Consider the following 17,487-nt stretch of genomic DNA (forward strand, 5'->3'; position numbering starts at 1 on the left):
TTTAGTCCGATTTCTTCATGCTGTCAGCATCCTCTAGCCATTTATATCACCTTAAGCAATTGAGTTACCATCTCTTTTCAGGAGTTTGTTTAGTGTCCCTTGTTACTTTAGTTTAGAAGTTTTTAAAGAGTAACCTCATTTTAGATTTGTAGTGATGAATTTTTCACACACACGCACACTTTAAAGAAAGCTCTTAAAAATGTTCTGCTCCCTTTTCCCCTCCCTTGAGGACAGGTGGCAAACTTCTGCCTCCAGCCCACAGAGAGGGGGAAAGGATTTTAGAAGTGATGCATGAGGAGCTTCTGTTTTGCTTTTAACTCACAATAATCTCTGTAATTACAGAAAATATTTCATGGTGATTTTGTTTGTTTTATAAGAAAAAAACAAAAGGATGTGTCGAGTGTGGTTATTGTTATAAACTGTACTTTTGCTCTGGAAATTTCTCACCTTAAAAAAAAAAAAAAAGGGAAAAAGCAGCACCATCTGTAGCGAAGTGCTTGCTGTATCACACTTAGCACACAACTAACCATCTCTTACGGCTCTAGAGCTATAAGTGACATCATAAAAGCTGCATTATAGTCTGTTGAATTCCAGGATTACCATAGCCTCTTCAAGGCTTTAGGGAGGCTTTCCCTAGGCAGTGCTGTGAGCCATTCTTCCTGCATGCTGCACAGCAGATTCCAAACCTGCAAGAGGCAGGTACTTTTTTAGAAGAGCAAGGGTAGAGAAAGCCAGGGAAAAACCACATTACAAACAAACCACAGAGACTCTGAAAAACACAGTGTCTATTGTTACAAATCAAAGTAAACCAAGTTTCTTGCTCAGAGCTATCTCAACAGGGAAGTAAAAACCAGGGAAGGAATGTTTCTTTTATCATGAGAACTTCTGTGCACTTCATTTGAGAAGCACCTCCTTCCCCGTTACAGCAAGGCAGGGCCCCCCTTTAATGCAGCATGATGACAGGTGGCTTTAGGAGGTGCTGCAGGAGCCAGTACCATCTGTCCACGCAATAAAAGTGCACCCTCACCGTCTTCCAGTTGCTGTTGCGGGCATTGTCTGTCCCATTGTTTTCCAGCTCTTGGAGACAAACAGGTCCCGGCTTTTGGCAATGGTCACCAAGAGACGTCCCACATAGTAACCGTTCACCTGGCCTACGCCATCGTTCCTGCCCATTGAAAGCAGGAATGTTAGTGACCCTGGAAAGAAGATATGGAGGTTTAAGTTAAGCAGTTTCACAGAATCCCAGAATGGTCAGGGTTGGAAGGGACCTCTGGAGATCATCTAGTCCAACCCCCCTGACAGAGCAGGGTCACCTACAGCAGGTTGCACAGGACGGTGTCCAGGCAGGTTTTGAATGTCTTCAGAGTGGGAGACAACCTCTCTGGGCAGCCTCTGCCAGTGCTCCGCCACCCTCACAGGAAAGAAGTCCCTCCTCATGTTTATGTGGAACTTCCTATGCTCAAGTTTGTGCCCATTACCTCTTGTCCCATCACTGGGTACTACTGAAAAAAGACTGTTCCCATCCCCCTGGCACCCCCCCTTTAAGTATTTATAAGCATTGATAAGTTCACCCCTCAGTCGTCTTTTCTCCAGACTAAAAAGCCCCAAGTCCCTCAGCCTTTCCTCATAAGAGAGATGTTCTAATCCCCTAATCATCTTCGTAGCCCTTTGCTGGACCCTCTCCAGCAGTTCCCTGTCCTAATTTCAAAGCTAATTATCAAACCCTACTACATGTAGGTGTTGCACCTCCTCCAAACCGTCCCTTCTCAACCCTCCCCTCATCCCCACGCATACCGCACCCATGTGCTGCACGACAAGGAAGGAAGCGGGCCCAAGGAGAACTACTCACAACTCTCCTTTCTACCATCTGCTCTACCGCTTTCATTAACGGGATTGCTGAAGGATTGGGATGTCTGTGTGCGTGCCGTAGAGTGATTCTCCCCTCCTAAGAGGGAGTCCAAGAGGTAGACAACAAAACTTAAGTAGAAAGAAATGTAAATAGACTGGGCAGCCTTTAAAAACCAAACTGTCCAGATATCCCCCAGCCACATGCACTAGCTTTCAACATAGTTATTGTAAGTATTTACATCAGTTGCTTATTAATGAGAGCCATCACGTAGCTACATTTTTGAGACTAGATTTTTCAGTTTGTGTTTGTTGTATAGTTTAAGGGGAGAAAGGAGGAGAAAGTCAAGTCGTCTCCTTGTTCCTAGGATTCAGTTGGACAGTAAGCAATTTAAAGAAAAGGAAACAAGTTTGATGAATAGCAGACAGCCCCCAGTAGATTTATCAGGAAGACATCAGTGAAGACAGGACACGTTGTGTCCGTAGACTGACACTGGTAATTAACTTCTACAGTGTCTTTGGCAAGAACTGAGATGAAGCCTGAACTATAAGCTTATATAGTCAACCCCAATGGTGAGTTCCTTTGCCTCTAATCAGTGTCCCATGCAAGTTCTGAGGTGTATGCGTTAAACCGCTGTTCCCTGCAGAAAAGCAGCCCAACAGCTAAGGCCACATGCTAGGAGATTACCTTACCTGGTTCGTAGGTTTTAAGAGGTTTATGTGTCAGGCTGTTGATGATATTTGTCACCACGATGTTGGCATGGAGCCCAGCGTGGTAGGCCATCTTCGGTTCTTTCACATCTGCACAGTCCCCAATGGCGTAGATGTTCTCATGGCCTTCCAGCTGGAGGTGCTTGTTAACTTTCAAAGCACCGTTACTTGCCATTTTGTCCCCTGTTTTGCCAAACAGTAAGTTTTCAGAAGGAGCTTTGGGTTGCCGCTTGTGGCCTGAGGCCCCGAAATGCTGATGATATTATCAAACATGTCATTGACACAAAGTGAGGAGTTGGGTTTTCAACCCTCTTTTCTACGTGTCAGGGAAGAGATGCTTTTTGACTTGCTATAGTTAATTATTGCAGTCTCATGCAATGAATCATCCTTTCATGTTTCAGTAGAAACATCAAGAGCTAGTGTACACAGGCTGAGAAGGTCATACTGCTCCATAGTTGTAGTGTCATAACTGAAACTGGGCTGCAAAAGGACTCAGACTCGAGATGTATCATCAGGTAACTAATTGGCTGAATGCCCCGTGACACTGATAGTTCTGCAAGAATGCTGAACGTGCTGAGCCTATTTTTGCTCAGAACTCAGCAAGCTTATATCTAGGATGAAATCCTGGCCTCGACAGCAGGAGTTACCATCAACTTCTAGGTGTCATCTGCCTCATGCTGAACTAGGACACTAAGGTTCCTTGGAGGTATTAGCAGAAGGAGCCGGAGCAGACTGTTGGCCAATTGATCTATGGTTTGCAAGTTTCCGAATGTCACATTTCATGGTTAAGTATTTAATGTGATGTTAGAGCATTTGCTGTACCATGGAATAACCGCTGCAGGTTGTATAAGGTTGATTCCTAACCTCACAGTACTGAAGTGTAGGACACTGAAGAACTGTGTTGCTTCTCCCCACCCAGTGTTTCTTTCACTTACCAAATGCAGCGGCGTATGCTGAAGAGTTAATCTTTATCCCTGTGCACAGGACCACCATGTCAACAACCACCTCGGTGCCCTTTTCTGTCCTTACTACCATGTCCTTCTGGAACCGGTTTGGCGTGAGGCTTTCCTCATTGCTGACCCTTTCACCTGTTGTGACAGAGAGCCCTGGGTCACAAACCTTTGTTAGGCTGCCGTTTCCAGCTAGCCCACGTGTACCTAGAGAAACAGGAATTCAAGGGAGGCATGCTTGGTCAAAAAAGTCAGAGAGGGGACATCAGAAGGAGATGCTTTGGCTAAAGGAAGAGCAGCTTAGAGAGCTTCAGAGTCTAGATCTTCAGAGATATTGTTAAATACGTACATAATAAGAGGCGCACTCCTTTTCTGAGGAGAATCTCTTTCACCTCCTGACGGACGCTATCTAGCAGCTCCACATCAGCTAGTGCAATTTTTGAGTGAATGAGGGTGACCTGTTGGGGACAAAACAGCAAACAGGGGGACACAGGAATGGGACAGAACTTGCTGCGTGCCAGGTGGGAGCAGCTATAGCTAGTTTCCTTCCACCCCACTTAATGCCCAAGGAGAGTGAGCCAGTGGAAGTCATCTAGTGCCCATAATTGCTGGTGATGGGCTATAAGGTGCTCTCAGAAGAGGAGGCAGTTGGGGCAAAGGCTGCCATTGCATGGAATCTCCCGATTTGCAGTGATCTCAGATACCTCCAGCAGGACCATCACAGAACAGTCTCAGAAACAAGGATGAAGTTAATCGTAACTAAGATGCTCCTACCTCTTTGGCTGGGTACTCTGTTTTGATCTCTGCAGCCATCTCGACTCCAGCAGCACCACCTCCCACTACCAGGATGCGCTCAGATTTCTCAATCTTGAAGGAAAGGAGAAACTCACGTTGCAAGAGAACTGTTCTGTGCAGGAAGTCAGCTACCTTCAGCCACTCCGTGAACAGACCGTTCTCAGATACACCACTGGCCCAACAACAATAAACCACGTAGTTTGTCAAGAGGAAGCAAAACATGAGAACCCCATGCACTCTTCCTGTGTACACTGTAACACTGATGAGCATTTCAGGTTTCCCCTTGTGCGGACAGCTGGTCTTCCCATGGGGCATGCAGAACGCTAGCACGTGCTCCTTGTCCTGGCCTGTCCCTGCCTCGTGGTCTCTTGTTCTTGGACACATATGGCTCCAGATATCCATAGTGGTGTCTGGGACACGGAAGCTGAAGAAAGGCAGGCAATGCTTCCTAGGAAGTAAGTCGATTCCTCACCTCTTTAACCATGTCTTCATAGGTCTGGATGGCGCTTTCCATGTCAATGACTTTGTTAAACTTCCCGGGGAACGGCCCATCGCTGCCTGTTGCAAGAATGAGATGGGAGTAGTGAAGCTCCTGGGAGGGCAGAAGGTGGAATAGGATGTTAGACATCTTAAAAACAGAGCCCAGATTACAGTTGTTGCCTCCTAGGTATTCTTCACTCATTCGCCCTCCTCCAGCCCCTGCTGGTAACTAGGAAAGTACTTGCCACTTTAGATGAGACCTGGTCCAGGTGACACCCCCTAACTGCCTTTCTCAGCACCATTCTTCAGATGAGCTGAGTGCTTTGAAGAAGCTACCATAAGCTTACAGGAAATAACCTGGTATTTATGCCAGACTCTGAAGCAACCATCACAGCTGGCTGCAGAGACTAACTCTCCTTCACCATCTTCTGAACAGAGATGAGATGCTCTGGCTGAAAAGAGTTGTCAGAGCTGCTGCCCTTGTTTCTTCCTGCAGTTAGGTAAGGGTCTGAGCTCCAGGGTTAACGGTTGAGCTCTAAATCCAGCTCTAAGAATAAAAGCTCGTCTGAGCACTAGGTGGGGTGCGGTATTTACTGCACACCCACATCTCAACACAGCTCGAGGTCACTTAGCGCTTGGCTAGAAGGGATGCTGCCATTCAGCGCATGCGTGGAAAGACGGGCTCTGCTACCAAGCTCTTCAGGATGATTAAACGCTCCAGTCTTTCCCCACATTGTCTCTTGGTTTTAGAGGAGATGGTTGGGGGGCTGCTGCTCTCTGGGGCAGCCCTCCATAGAAGTAGGTCATTAGTTTTATTCCTCTCTACTTCCTAGTTACAGTATTGAGCACGAGCATTTGTGTGTCCACCCCCGGGTGGCAGAAGCCTAGAGGAAAGCAATCAGTGCCTTCCCAGAGGGTTCGGGTTGTGGCTTGTCTGGGGTCAGGCGTTTCAGCCAAGCTGAGGGTTACATCAGAACAGGAACCCTGTTGTGCATGTGAACTCTGAGCCCGGGGGTATTGGACGGGTCAGGGTTCGTGTGCTCAGCTGACCTGCACTGGAGGAGATACGGGGGTGTTTGCCACAACCGAACAGGATTCCCAGCTCTCCTCCAACTTGAGGGCAAAGGTCCAGTTTGTGTTTTCCGGAGCATGAGTCTGTCCTGCACACCCCCTCCTCTGGCAGATGAGAGTTACACTCCTCTTCCTGCTCAGATGCATATTTTCCACAGGTGCCTTGTGGTCCTGTTTATCTCGCTCTCCCCCACTCCCCACCCCCGAGAAGACTCCAAGCACAGACAACAGTCTGAAACTTAATTTCCAAGTCACTTCTTCAACCGGGCACCACCCATCCAAGCCAGCATAGCCTGGATTTGGAGTACTGCGTTCTCGCAGCCAAGACATAGCTGAAGGAGAGCTTCACAACACACCCCGCTGAAGGCTGACTCTCCGCGTTAGCAGGTGATCCCATAAGGCAGCAAAGTTACTCATTTGCAAGTTGTTGCGTCACCCACCTCACCATCACTGAGCAAGACTTGTTGCCTCCCAGGGTCTATCCCAACAACCTTGCCTTGTCGGAAGCTGTCCCCAAAGGTGACAGAGTAGGAGATGAAAGTCTTCTTGGCAAATCCTGTAGGAAAAGGAGACAACAGGGAAGAGATCTCCCTCTGTGGAGGCCAACAAACCCCTCTTCCCTTCTCCCCTCGTGCCATCCCTGCTCAGACAAAAGCACCAGGGACCGCAGGCTGGGTCTCCACTGTGCGTTATCTCTACTCAGCAATGAGCTTCGGGACCTTTGCCTTGGATGTGGTGACAAGATCAGCTCCTCAGAGGCCAGGTGACAACCTCGGCTAGATAGCTTTGTCTCCGCTCCTCATACAGAACCTCCTGTACTGGTTTGCCAGTAAGTGCGCCGCTGTGGTCCAGGGCACTTCAGGTGGGATGTCAGAGGCTTTTTGTCATGTTATCTGCCTCTCAGACCAAGCTTCTGACATGCTTGTTCCCAGCCTCAAACATGAGATTTTCCCCCTAAATCCCCAGCGACCGGAGTAATGGGGTTAGCCCAGTCTCCCATGTGAGATCCCGGACAAGCCTGAGCTGCTCACCAACAGAATTTTGTCATCCGGGGCCTCGCTGCTGAGCTGCTCAACATTTCAAGTGCCAGATACAGAAAGACATTCATACACCCCTTCCAGCTGCTGCTGGTTTTAGCTTAGTCACCTTCTAAACTCTCAAAATAATAATAATAATAAATATATATATATATAAAAAAAGAACCATCCGAGTAGTTTGTGCTCAGTTTTCCCAGCAGCCAGGCAATTAGCTTAACGCAGACGGTCTGTGGGTCCTCCCAGAGCCAAGTATTTGTTTTCCAGGCAGAAAACATCGAGTCATTCACCATCACCGGGGCGGAGGCGGCACTTTAACTACCCCGTTCCTCCTTAATCCCCGAGTACCTCCCAGCTGCTGTGGTCCCTGGTGGGGCTGAGAGAGCTGACCCACCGGGACCCATGCAGGGGGATGGCCGTGGACATCAGCTGAGCCCTTACCGCTCTCCACGGCGGCGCGGAGAGCCGCGACGTTGTGATGGAAAGCATCTCTCGCGTCCACCAGCACGAAGGGAACGGCCCAGGATTTGAGCAAGCTGGCGGCTGCCGTCCCTCCGAAGCCGCCCCCGACTACCACCACCCGCACGGAGTCATCCAGGGACAAGCGGGATCCCATCGTGTCCGGCCCGGGAGCAGGGAAAGGGGAAGGACTGACCCGGTGGCAGCGGCGGTGTGACACTGCGCAGCCGCCTCCTGCTCGCTCTCCGCCTCTGCCCGCGGCGGGTGGAGTCACCGTGGCCGGTTGATAAGCTCTTGTCGAAACGGTAAAGCTGCAGGGAGGAGTTGGGTTTCTCCAAGGGCTGAAGCCCAACTTGTGCAGACCTTGGCTCTCCCGGCCGGGGCAATGCCTCCTGCCAGGGTGCGGTGACAGCCCAAGTGAGTCCCAAGTACAGAATATTTCCCCTTTCACCTTTCTTCCTCCCCCCCCCCCTCCCCCCCTATATCCTCCACATGAGAAGGGGACCATAAGGACCTTGGGAAGCGAGGACTGTGTTTTAAGTGTGGTGGGCAAACACCCAGCGTCCCGGGGCCGGCGGCTGCAGCCTGGCAGAGGGGTAAGGATGCTGCGTGAGACAAAGAGGCTCTGCTCACGCTGAGGATGTGCGGTCGGTCCTGCCAAACCCCAGCATTAAAAAGTCATGAGCTCATCTTTAGAGGAAAAAAACCCAAACAAACCCAAAAAACAAACAAAAACACACCAACCCACAAACAAAAAAAAAAAAAAAAAAGGAGATGGTTTGGTTTGGTTTGGTTTTGGAAAGTTCACGAACGTCAGGCTTTGCCTGTCCACCTTGGCTTGTCCTCTGTCAGCTACGAATGTTGGTTAAACACGTGTTGGTTCAACATCCCCTTCTGGGGGGGCAGCCGGGGGCTGGCAGCAGAGGGGTGCCCCACTCCTACTCTTGCTGGGAAAGTTCACGTTTGACAGTTCTGTGGCTTGCAGGGGCTCGTCAGAAAACTCACAAACTGGCCGAGACTGCGGGGCTGGGTGATCAACGTGGCCAGAGGATGCCCCACTCCCTTCGCCAAGAGAAACGGCTCCCGTAGAGAGAGAAATGAAGACGTATCTGCTCCGAGTGGCAGCGGGAAAAGGAGCTGTGCGAGAGGGACGGAGGCAAGATGAGGCCAGCATCGCCGTGGTGGAGATAGGTGGAGATGTAAGGAGGAGCAGGGAAGGGCTGAGAAGGTAGCGAAGGCCCCTGGAGAAGGGGAGCAGAGAGAAGAGAGGGAGGTTTACGGTAAAAAGGACATCCAGATCGTGCTCTTCCGCAGCATGGAAATTACCCCAAAGACTTTAGGCTCCTGTGGCATTCCGGATAAATATAGCTGCCGGCCGTGTGGATAAATATAGCTGCTGTGCACACTGGGATGTTGTGAGCTGGCAGAGCTTCCCCCGCGCTCCCCTTCCCATACTGGTTTGAAGGTTCCCCTCCGCTCCTCATCCCTCCTTCAGCGAACGCCGGCCGGCGCCGAAGCCCCTTCCCAGCGGGGGTCCCCTGCAAAACTCCCCCCAACCTCGTGGGTGGGAGACGGGTGAAGGAATTTGCATCTCTTCTTTTTTTTATTTTTTTTTTATTTTTTTTTTTCTCCAGGAAAAGCAGGGCCTGGATGCAGGGTTGCCACCAGAGGGTGCAGCCGGCTCGGCCGTGGGGACATGGGACTGGGACGGCGGGTGTCCAAGTCCAGCGTGCGGCACCAGACACCCTCCCCTCCGTCGCGGGGAGCGGGGGAAGAAGGGTGACAAAGGCGTTGAAAGCATTGGGGGTGTTTCTGCTCTCCACAGGGGCACTCTTCAGCCTGGAAGAGAGCTGAGAGAGGAGGAATGGAACGGCCAACAGTAAAGCCGGGAGCAGAGGAAGGTCCTGGGTTGGAAAGCCCACAGTCTCAGCTGAAATAAGCCAGGGGCAGGTTTGTGCCTTTTGTCACACGGGACTGGGCTGGAGGATGCTACAACCTCCAACGTGGGAAAAATAATTTTGATGAATCCAAGGAGGATAAATCCTCCAGTGCTGCTAAACACAGAGATGCCCGTTCTGGCCGGGAAATCCACGAGCTATGGATGTCCAGAGGCTGGGAAGCATCTCCAGGGTAGTAGCGCTCCAGCTCTGCTCCCTGTCCTCTCTCCTGGTACCTACACGGGCACTGATCCGTGAGGAGGCTGCTGGAATACCCTTGGCGACGGCCGGCTTTGGGAAAGGACAATTCAAAGCAAAAATTGGGGGGAAGAAAAAAAAAAAAAAAAAAAAAAGGCCCCCGTCTCCATTTCTAAAAGGGTGAACGCAACAATTAAAACCCGATTTAAGCTCTTCCCTCGAATTACGTGGACAGGCTTGCTTCGCGCCCGGCGTGTGTGAACCCGTCCCCTTCCTGCGGGGTTGGCTGTGCTGGCGGAACTCCTTTGGCTTTCCGTCCCGCTGCAGCAAAGCCGGACCAAAGGCCCAGTCCTTAAGAGACGGGGGAGGCTGAGGAACGAATCGCCACTTCCCACGTGCTGCTGCCCTCTCCTGCCCCCTTCCCCTGCACCTCCGTGCCCAGCTCTCGCTTTCACGGAGGCGATTTTTGGCTTTTCGTGCCAGGTATTTACCTATATTTTACAGCACATACCCACTGCTGGGAGAAATGGATTCCTTCGAGAGTACTCCCCCGTTTTCCCCTATCACAGGACGTTTTCCCCCTTCGGGCACGTTTGCACCAGACCTGCCGCAAAGAACAAGACCTTTTTCCCGCCCCAACTCCCTCGGCAAATGCCTTCACCCTGCCTCCAAGCGTTGTTCCCAGACGATGAGGGCTATCATCAGGCAAATCCGACTGTACACCGGAAGATCGGGGCCAACTTTCAAAGAAAAGGGTAAAAACCCTCTGGGTCGGCGAGTTGGAGATGGAGGCAACACGTGCGACAAGGTCAGCGGTGAAAACCAGTGCCCAAAGCAAACAGGGGAGGTAAAAGGAGCCTTTGTGGAAACCTCGCACCCAACGCCGGGCAAACGGGAAGGAACTCGGAATGCTCGACGCTGTGGTCGGAGGGCGCCTTCTACGCGCAGGTGCGCCCTCGGCGTTGGCAAGCGTGTTGTTTGGATGATCTTTCTGCGGCCGACTGCAGGCAGGCGGCGGCGGTAAGAGCGGGTTTTGTCTTCTGCCGGTGATCTGTACGGCAGAGGCAGGTGGGGAGGCTGGGGGCAGCCATCGGCCTTGCCCGGGCTTCCTCCGGGTTTCCTGGCCTTTTCCTCCGTATGCTCGTGGACCGTACGCTCCCTGCGGGGCGCTGCGCGGGAAGACCTTCGGATGCCACAAGTGCCCCTGCTCCGCGCTCGCCAGAACGCCCCATAAGCTTCAGCCTCCTTGTCCTGCCCACCACGAGCATCAGGGCAGGTTATTCTCCTTAACGTTGCAGTAGCTGCAAGAGCTTCCTTCGGTCTCCTCCGGAGCGTTGCTCTCCCTCCTAGGGGAGCCTGAAGGCAACCCCCACCAAATCTGGGCAGCTGGCAGGGTCCCGTTTGTCCTCGCTGCTGACAATGTCTCTGCCACAAAACCGAAGGAGATGTCTCCCGGCTGCAGTGCGGCAGGGGAAAAAAAAAAATAAATACCCAAAACGCCTGGAAAAACCAATTCAGACCGGTGCCTGGCTGCTTTCAAGCACCAGCACTAGCTATTTCATACCTTATAAATAAAATTTACTTCCAGCGAAAAGCAACAAGGGCAAACTTTGTTTTTCATTTCCAGTTTTTTCAGTGACATCAGCTTGAGAGAACCAGCTGCTGGCCACTTCCCGTGAACCACAGCGCCAAAGTCACCTTATTTTGGCCAGGCTGGACCAGCCAGTCGCGCGTGTGCGTATAGGCAGCGGCTGGTGTACGTGCCGGCCCGTGAACTGGTCCCAGAAAAGGGATTCAGGAGAACCCCAGAGATGAAATGCGATGGTCTGTATGAGTTTGCCAGGCTCCGTCTGCTCCGGCGGCGAGGTTGAGGTGGCACCTTTCTCCTGCGGGGCGGCACGGAGAAGGGTTTTGTGGCATTAATCCTCATGAGGTGGTAGAGAAGCACCACCAGAAGGATGTCAGCGGTTGGGTTTTCCTCGAGGAAAGGAAGGGAGAGGGCTTGGGCAAGCTCCTTCCCTCTTGGGGCAGGTTTCGAGAAAGAACAGCTTTCACCCCCAAATTGCGGGGAGATTTCTCCTCCCCCTCCCCCAAGATTTCATTAGGGTGAAAGCACAGCGTATAATAAAACCGTGTCCTCAAAAAAAACCCGTCTCACAGACAGGCAGCCTTTGTCCGAAGGTGTAATTACAGGATAAATATGGGATGCAGACCAAGAAATGTGGTCTGGTCAGGCATGCAGCCTCTTAAAAAAACACAACAGAAAACAAGGCTGTCATTTAATGCTGAAACGTCCGCGTGTGCTGCAGCCCCCGATCCCTCGCTGGCCCGCGGGTCCTCCCACCGACTCGGGGTGCGGGCGACGGAGCCGGAGCCGCGCGTGCCATCTCCCTGCGGGAAGGAACCACAACCCAGCCCCGCCATGGAGCGATGGGTTTTTCCACCACAGCCCCCCGGTGCAGAAATCCCATCTGATAGCCCCGGGGGATTAGCTCCTCCGATCCCATTAAACGGAGCTGGAGCAAGCGAGGAGAAGGGGATTGGGGGGGGGGGGAATCGGGACAGCTGGTGGAGCAGCCACGACTTCTGAGGTTTGGGACAAAGCTGAAAAAAGGCCGTTTTTCAGCGTTTCTGCGGGCCAGCCTGGCGGCTTGGCTTCGCGGGCTGGCAGAGATCCGCCATGCCAGCTGCTGGTAGCAGTTTGCCACCTCGGCCACACATGAAAGCAGCACGGTGTGTCTAAGGTGGCGTTTCAGACACCCGCCTGCCTGGAGCGCTCTCTTAGCTTGGTGGGCACCGGCATCTTCCGACTCAAGCGAGAATGGCCCCTCCGCGGCAATCCCAGCCACGCCAGCAGGGTTGGTCCCAGCGAACCCTGCACGTCTCCGAGCGGGAAGCTGAGGAGCAGCCGGGTGTACCTGCCATCCAAAGTCAAGTTTGGATTAGACCGGCGGAGGAAAGCAATAACCAGAGGGCAACAGTACATACATAATTTATTAAAGCGCTCACTGGTGCTGTGTCATCTCCTGTCGCCTGCCGTAAACCCGAGGACAGGACACCCACAGGACACGTGCCCCCTCACTGCTCCGGGCTGCTCGCAGAAAATGTCTCTCTGGGTGACAATAAGCATGGCCACAATGCACCTGAATTTCCCCCAAAAGCACAGCTGTGGCAGGTTGAGCGGGAGAGCCCGGAGGCAGCACAGCTGCAGGCACTGACCTGCGTGGGGTGGGGTATAGAAGGGACGGGAGCAGCCTTGGGTTGGGGAATGTGAGGGGTGGTAGTGGGTTCTTTTGCTTGTTTTAAGGCAAGCCTGATACTTTTGGGAGCTGTTGTGTTTTGTTTTTTGTTTGTTTTGTTTTTTTTTTTTTTTTTTTCCTGAGAGCTTGAATCCCTTGAAAAGAAGATGGTTTGATTTTTTGATTTTTTTTTTTTTTTTTGCCATTGCTGCGGATGGAGGAAGGGGGAAGCTCCATCCATTGTGGCCCCTGCGTGGCCTGTCTGAACACAGGTATTTCTGCGCTCTAAGGCGTCACCTCTTGCCGTGGCTTTCCAAATCCACACCTTTCCTCCCAAATCTGTGCCTTTCCTCCTATAGGGAAGGACCGGAGCAAGGCCTGGCAGCGGCCAGGGCAGGGTGAGGAGGAGGTGCCCCTCCTGGGGTGAGAAACCCCCCTTCCCTGGTCAGCACAGAGAGAATTCAGCCAGTTTGGTCTCAAAATGAGCCACGTGTTCCTCGTGGCTTCCCAATGCGCCCAGTGCTGTGCGGGAGTCACGGCTACCTGGGTTTAATGCAGGGCAATTAGCCCCTGCAGTAAATCTGCATGGGTCAAGAGCCTGTTTTCTTTCTGTCCTGTGATATTTTTGACGGGAAGCTGGAGGGGGTCCGGGAAGAAACGCTTCTTGCTTAGCTGGAAATGACGGGCTGGAGCCAGCCGGGGCTGAGGACCTGCAGGCAGCGCAGGTGAGAACGGGCGGTTGTCGCCATCCCCTCTGTCCACAGCTCAGCCCAGTTCCCCCTTTTGTCCCCACTTCCTTCGTATTTCCCTTTATTTCTCTGTCCTTCCCCCTCCCTTAGACATGGCTTTGTCCAAGCCCTGACGCTCCTCGGTGTGCGGTGGGATGGGAAGGGGATGGGTGGGGATCCCATCCCATGGGAAGGGGATGCTGAGCACCCTGCTGACAACCCCTTCCTCGCTCTGGCAGCTGCTTTGCAGCACCCCGCGTGCTGTTTTGCCAAGCAACAATTAATTTAAGCTTTATTTGCTTTGCAAAAGCCAATGGAATGGGTACTTTCGTGGAAGCACAGGAGAGGGGTTTGCCTGTAACCGTTGCTCTGGATCTGGCCACGGTTGTGTCCCCCCCCCTCCCCTCCGCTGCCGTCTCCCGGTGCTGCCTGAGCTCCACGGGATTTTCCCAGCGTGCTGCTGCGGGGTATCCAGCCGACCTCGGTGACCCCGCCGCTTTCCAGGCGGGAAGCCTCCAAACAAAACCCGATTCACTCGGCAAACCCAGGGCTGCTTGCGATGCCGGGAGCTGCGTGCGAGACAAGGGGAAGGGGGGGAGGTGGTTTGACGGCTCTCCATCACCCGTACGCCACGAACGCATCGCCCACGCTGCTCAACGCAAAGAAAACCCCACTTTTGGGCACCCTCTCCCCAGCTGGCCGGCGTTGAGCACCCTGACTCCGCACCTTGAGGCCAGATGCTCCCCGGCAAGAGGGCAGCCGTGCTGGGAAAAAGCCGGCACGGGGAGGCAGGCGGGCGCCCGGGGCTCCGGCGTGGCTGCTCCCCACCGGCCGGCCCCGCGCTCCTCAATGCCGCCTCTGTTCTCCCTCTTGGGTCAAAAACGTGGCTTTTGTGAGCTTGGCCCAGCGGCGGCTCGTCACCGGAGCCCCGGCGTGTTCCTCCCGGCTGCCCTCCGCCGGCAGCAACACAGCCCAGCTGTGGCCAGCTGCCACCGCCGCCGGATTTTTACTTATTTATTTTTGCATTCAGCCAATGGCTCTGGCAGGGGAGAGGCGAGATGGGGCTGCTGGGTGAACGTCTGCACATGGCAAACACCCCAAAACTCCCCGTGCCTCTACCAAACCCCCGGTACGGGTCACCCACCAGCAAATATTTCTTGGGTTCCCCCCCCCCCCCAACCCCCCACCCTGGGCAGGGGGGACGCGCACGCATGCCAAGGAGACAGGAGATGCTTTGGACTCTGTGCTGTTGTATTTTTGTTTTTAATTAAATAGGTCTGACCGCCTTCCAGCAGGCGCTGAGGTTCGCAGTCGCTCCCGTGCGGGGTGGGTGCACCCCCGCTCCGGCCACGCTCCGCTGGGTGTCTGAGGAGGGGGTTTATAGCCCGTCGGTCCCCCGGGGGCTCTCCCGGCATCGTGCTGCAGGGCACGTGGTGGGGTCCGGCCAAAATCTGACCTCTGCCACCTCGGCACTGGGTGTCTCTCTCTGGTTCTTTGCAGTAAGTTGTGATGCTTTGATTTTTTTTTTTTGGGGGGGGGGGGGGGGCGGGGGGGGGAGGCTTAGCTCCTTGACCTGCCTCCCCCTCTTTTTCACATAATAAATAAATAAATTCACCTGGTCGCCCTGGTATGCAAATACACAGGAAAAAAAAAAAACAACAAACAAAACAAAACAACCACCCAAATCCCTCAAACTATATTTGACGAGCACCAAACCACAAAGCCACCTCATCTCATTGCAGCCCAAGTGCCGGCCAGTGCTCCACGGGAGACTCCTGCCCTCCAGGGCAGTTCCCAGTCTGTGCTGGGGTATGAAGGCACTAAACCAGTAGGGCCTCTGGGGTCCGGGTTCTTTCTGGCACCGCAGGGGCGTCTCGTCCTAGCTGTGGGGACAGCGTGGAGGCACTCGGCCCCATCACCCTCTGCTCACCCTCCTCTTCCTCGGTGCAGCCCCTGAGATGGGGAGGTGGCCCCAGCACCGAACCCCCTGCCACCCCTCACCCTTGCGATTTCCTCGTTCCCGAAGAAATCATGTAATTTGGGCTCTGCGGGACCCCCGAGGTCGGCTCCGCTGGGATGCTCCAGCTCCGGGGCTGCCGCTTTCCAGCCGGCGGCAACAACATGGAGCCTCTCCGGGAGCGGGGACCCCCGAGTCTCCTCTGGGCCGGCCGGGAGCGTGGCCACAGCCCCTCATTCCCCCCGGCCCCGCCGCCGCCATCCCCATCCCCTGCCGTTACGTGACCCAGGAGGGCTGTGCCTCCTCCAGCAGGCTGAAGGAGCGGTTAGCCAGAGCGGCAGGGCTGCTAGCCAGCTTGTAGCCAAAGAGGCGCATGGCCGGGGCGCAGGCGTCCTGCACCACCTGCGCCAGCTTGAAGGGGATGCTGAACCGCCACTTCTCGAACTGCTCGGAGGAGTTTTTGCGGGTGGAATAGACGCCGCTGCCGTCGCGGGGCGCCTGGGTGTTTTTGCTGATCCACTCCTCCACCTGGGGGGTGAGGGGGAGCCCGGCGAAGCGGTACATCTCCTCCGCCTTCTGCAAAGGCGCCCGCGCCACGTCCTCGTAGCGTATCAGCATGTAGCGACCCCGCAGCCAGCCCGGCCGCCGCAGCCCCAGCTCGGCCGACAGACGGATGCTCTCGCAGTTCCCCCGCAGCCGCTGCACCTCCTCCTCGCGCAGGGGAGCCTCCCCTTCCGATGCCCACTTCTTCCAGGTCTCGTACTTGCCAGAAAAGGCCACCATGCGGGAGGCCAGGACGGCCCGGGGGTCCCGCACCAGTTGGATGATGCGCATGTCCAACCGGGGGTCCTCCACCAGCGGCTGCAGGAACTCCAGCTGCCGGATGCGCACCGTCTTCAGGGCTACGTGCTGCTTGCGCCGGCACGCCTCAGCGGCCAGGGTGATGTTGAGGGGCCCGCAGCGGCGGTTCTTGCAGTGGTACTTCTCGAAGACCTTCTTGGCACTGGGTGTGCAGACGGGCTCCTCGCAGAGCGAGCGGCTCGAGCCGCGCCGAAACATGAAGGGTGTCAGGTGGCCCTCGGGTGCCGGCGAGATGAAGCTCTCCAAGATGTAGAGGTCGCAGAGGAGGAGCTGCTTGAGAACGTCCCGGTAGACCAGGGCTGAGCCCACCGCGTTGGCTCCCCCCGGCTCAAAGGTCACCATCCTCTCGATGTGCCAGAGGGGCTCGAAGAGGTAGAAGATGCTGCCTTGCTGATTGAAGAACTCCCCCACGAAGGAGGAGCCGGTGCGGGTGGTGGCCATCAGCAGGACGTGCCGCCGCGGTCCGGGATCCCTGTCGCCCGCCAGCTGCAGGGTGACGTTGTGCAGGTGGGACCTCAGCTGGGAGAAGGCGGCATCCAGCTCTTGCAGTGAGGCCAGCGAGCCGTTCTCGGCCAGTGCCGGGCTGGCCTCCGTGCCGTTGGCCTCCGCCAGCGCCTGCGGGGACTGTTTCAGCTTGTCCGACACCCTGTGGGGAGAGCCAGCCCAGCCTGGAGGGGAGCGGGACCACCCCCGCATCCTGGCGAGGGGTTTTGGGGGGTGATCCTGCTGCACAGGAGCTCGGGATGTGGGGGAGAGAAAGGGTTAAAAGCGTGGGGTGGCTTAGGAACCCTCTCCCTACCTGGAGATGAAGTTGTTCTCCTTCTCGATGATGACGAGGCCGACGACGAAGACCAGCAGGATGGCGTACTTGCTCCTCATCTTCAGGCAGTGCAGCAGCTCCCGGAAATCCTGGGGCAAAGCGCGTCGGATCTCCATGGAGGGGGCACGCAGATGTCCCTCCCGCCGGCCGGGGAGGTGACCTGGGCTAACCGCCCGGCATCCTCTGCCCCGCCGGCCCTGCCTGCGGGGAGAAGGAGGGTCAGCGCGGTGGTGGCTCTCTGCGGGCAGGGAGGAGGCTGACCCTTCCCACAAACGACAATCAAGAAGGTCTTGACCAGAGCAGGAAAAATAGGGAAGGAGGGGACACACACTCCTCCATATCGCTCCCATCCATCCCACGAGGAGCAGCTGCCCGAAGCCCCCCTATCGCCTGCTCCGCCTC

General features: G+C 54.7%; 2 protein-coding genes across 3 annotated transcripts in view; both read right to left on the minus strand.

Moving 5' to 3' along the window:
• The window catches only part of AIFM2 (AIF family member 2), a 9,299-nt gene extending 1,778 nt beyond the window's left edge, over window positions 1–7,521 (minus strand). The window contains exons 1-8 of one of the 2 annotated variants that reach the window (XM_082486110.1): window positions 7,328–7,521; window positions 6,293–6,408; window positions 4,774–4,893; window positions 4,281–4,373; window positions 3,856–3,964; window positions 3,492–3,644; window positions 2,539–2,739; window positions 1,028–1,196 (exon numbers count right to left, since the gene is read on the minus strand). In XM_082486110.1, coding sequence (XP_082342236.1) covers window positions 1,028–1,196; window positions 2,539–2,739; window positions 3,492–3,644; window positions 3,856–3,964; window positions 4,281–4,373; window positions 4,774–4,893; window positions 6,293–6,408; window positions 7,328–7,502 — 1,136 coding nt within the window. In that variant the 5' untranslated portion in view covers window positions 7,503–7,521. Of the gene's footprint in view, window positions 1–1,027; window positions 1,197–2,538; window positions 2,740–3,491; window positions 3,645–3,855; window positions 3,965–4,280; window positions 4,374–4,773; window positions 4,894–6,292; window positions 6,409–7,327 lie in introns of those variants that run through there. The other variant, XM_082486111.1, reaches the window with a different exon arrangement.
• An 8,159-nt stretch (window positions 7,522–15,680) lies between these two features.
• On the minus strand, window positions 15,681–17,216 carry CHST3 (carbohydrate sulfotransferase 3; the record flags this gene model as incomplete). Its single annotated transcript, XM_082486164.1, has 2 exons — window positions 17,065–17,216; window positions 15,681–16,911 (listed from the first exon to the last, which is right to left on the minus strand). The coding sequence occupies exons 1-2, from the start codon at window positions 17,199–17,201 to the stop codon at window positions 15,681–15,683; spliced, it is 1,368 nt and encodes a 455-aa protein (XP_082342290.1). The 5' UTR covers window positions 17,202–17,216.
• Window positions 17,217–17,487: the final 271 nt, after the last annotated feature.

This window comes from Vanellus vanellus (assembly GCF_965231255.1).
Source record: "Vanellus vanellus genome assembly, chromosome: 7".
Lineage (NCBI taxonomy): Eukaryota > Metazoa > Chordata > Aves > Charadriiformes > Charadriidae > Vanellus > Vanellus vanellus.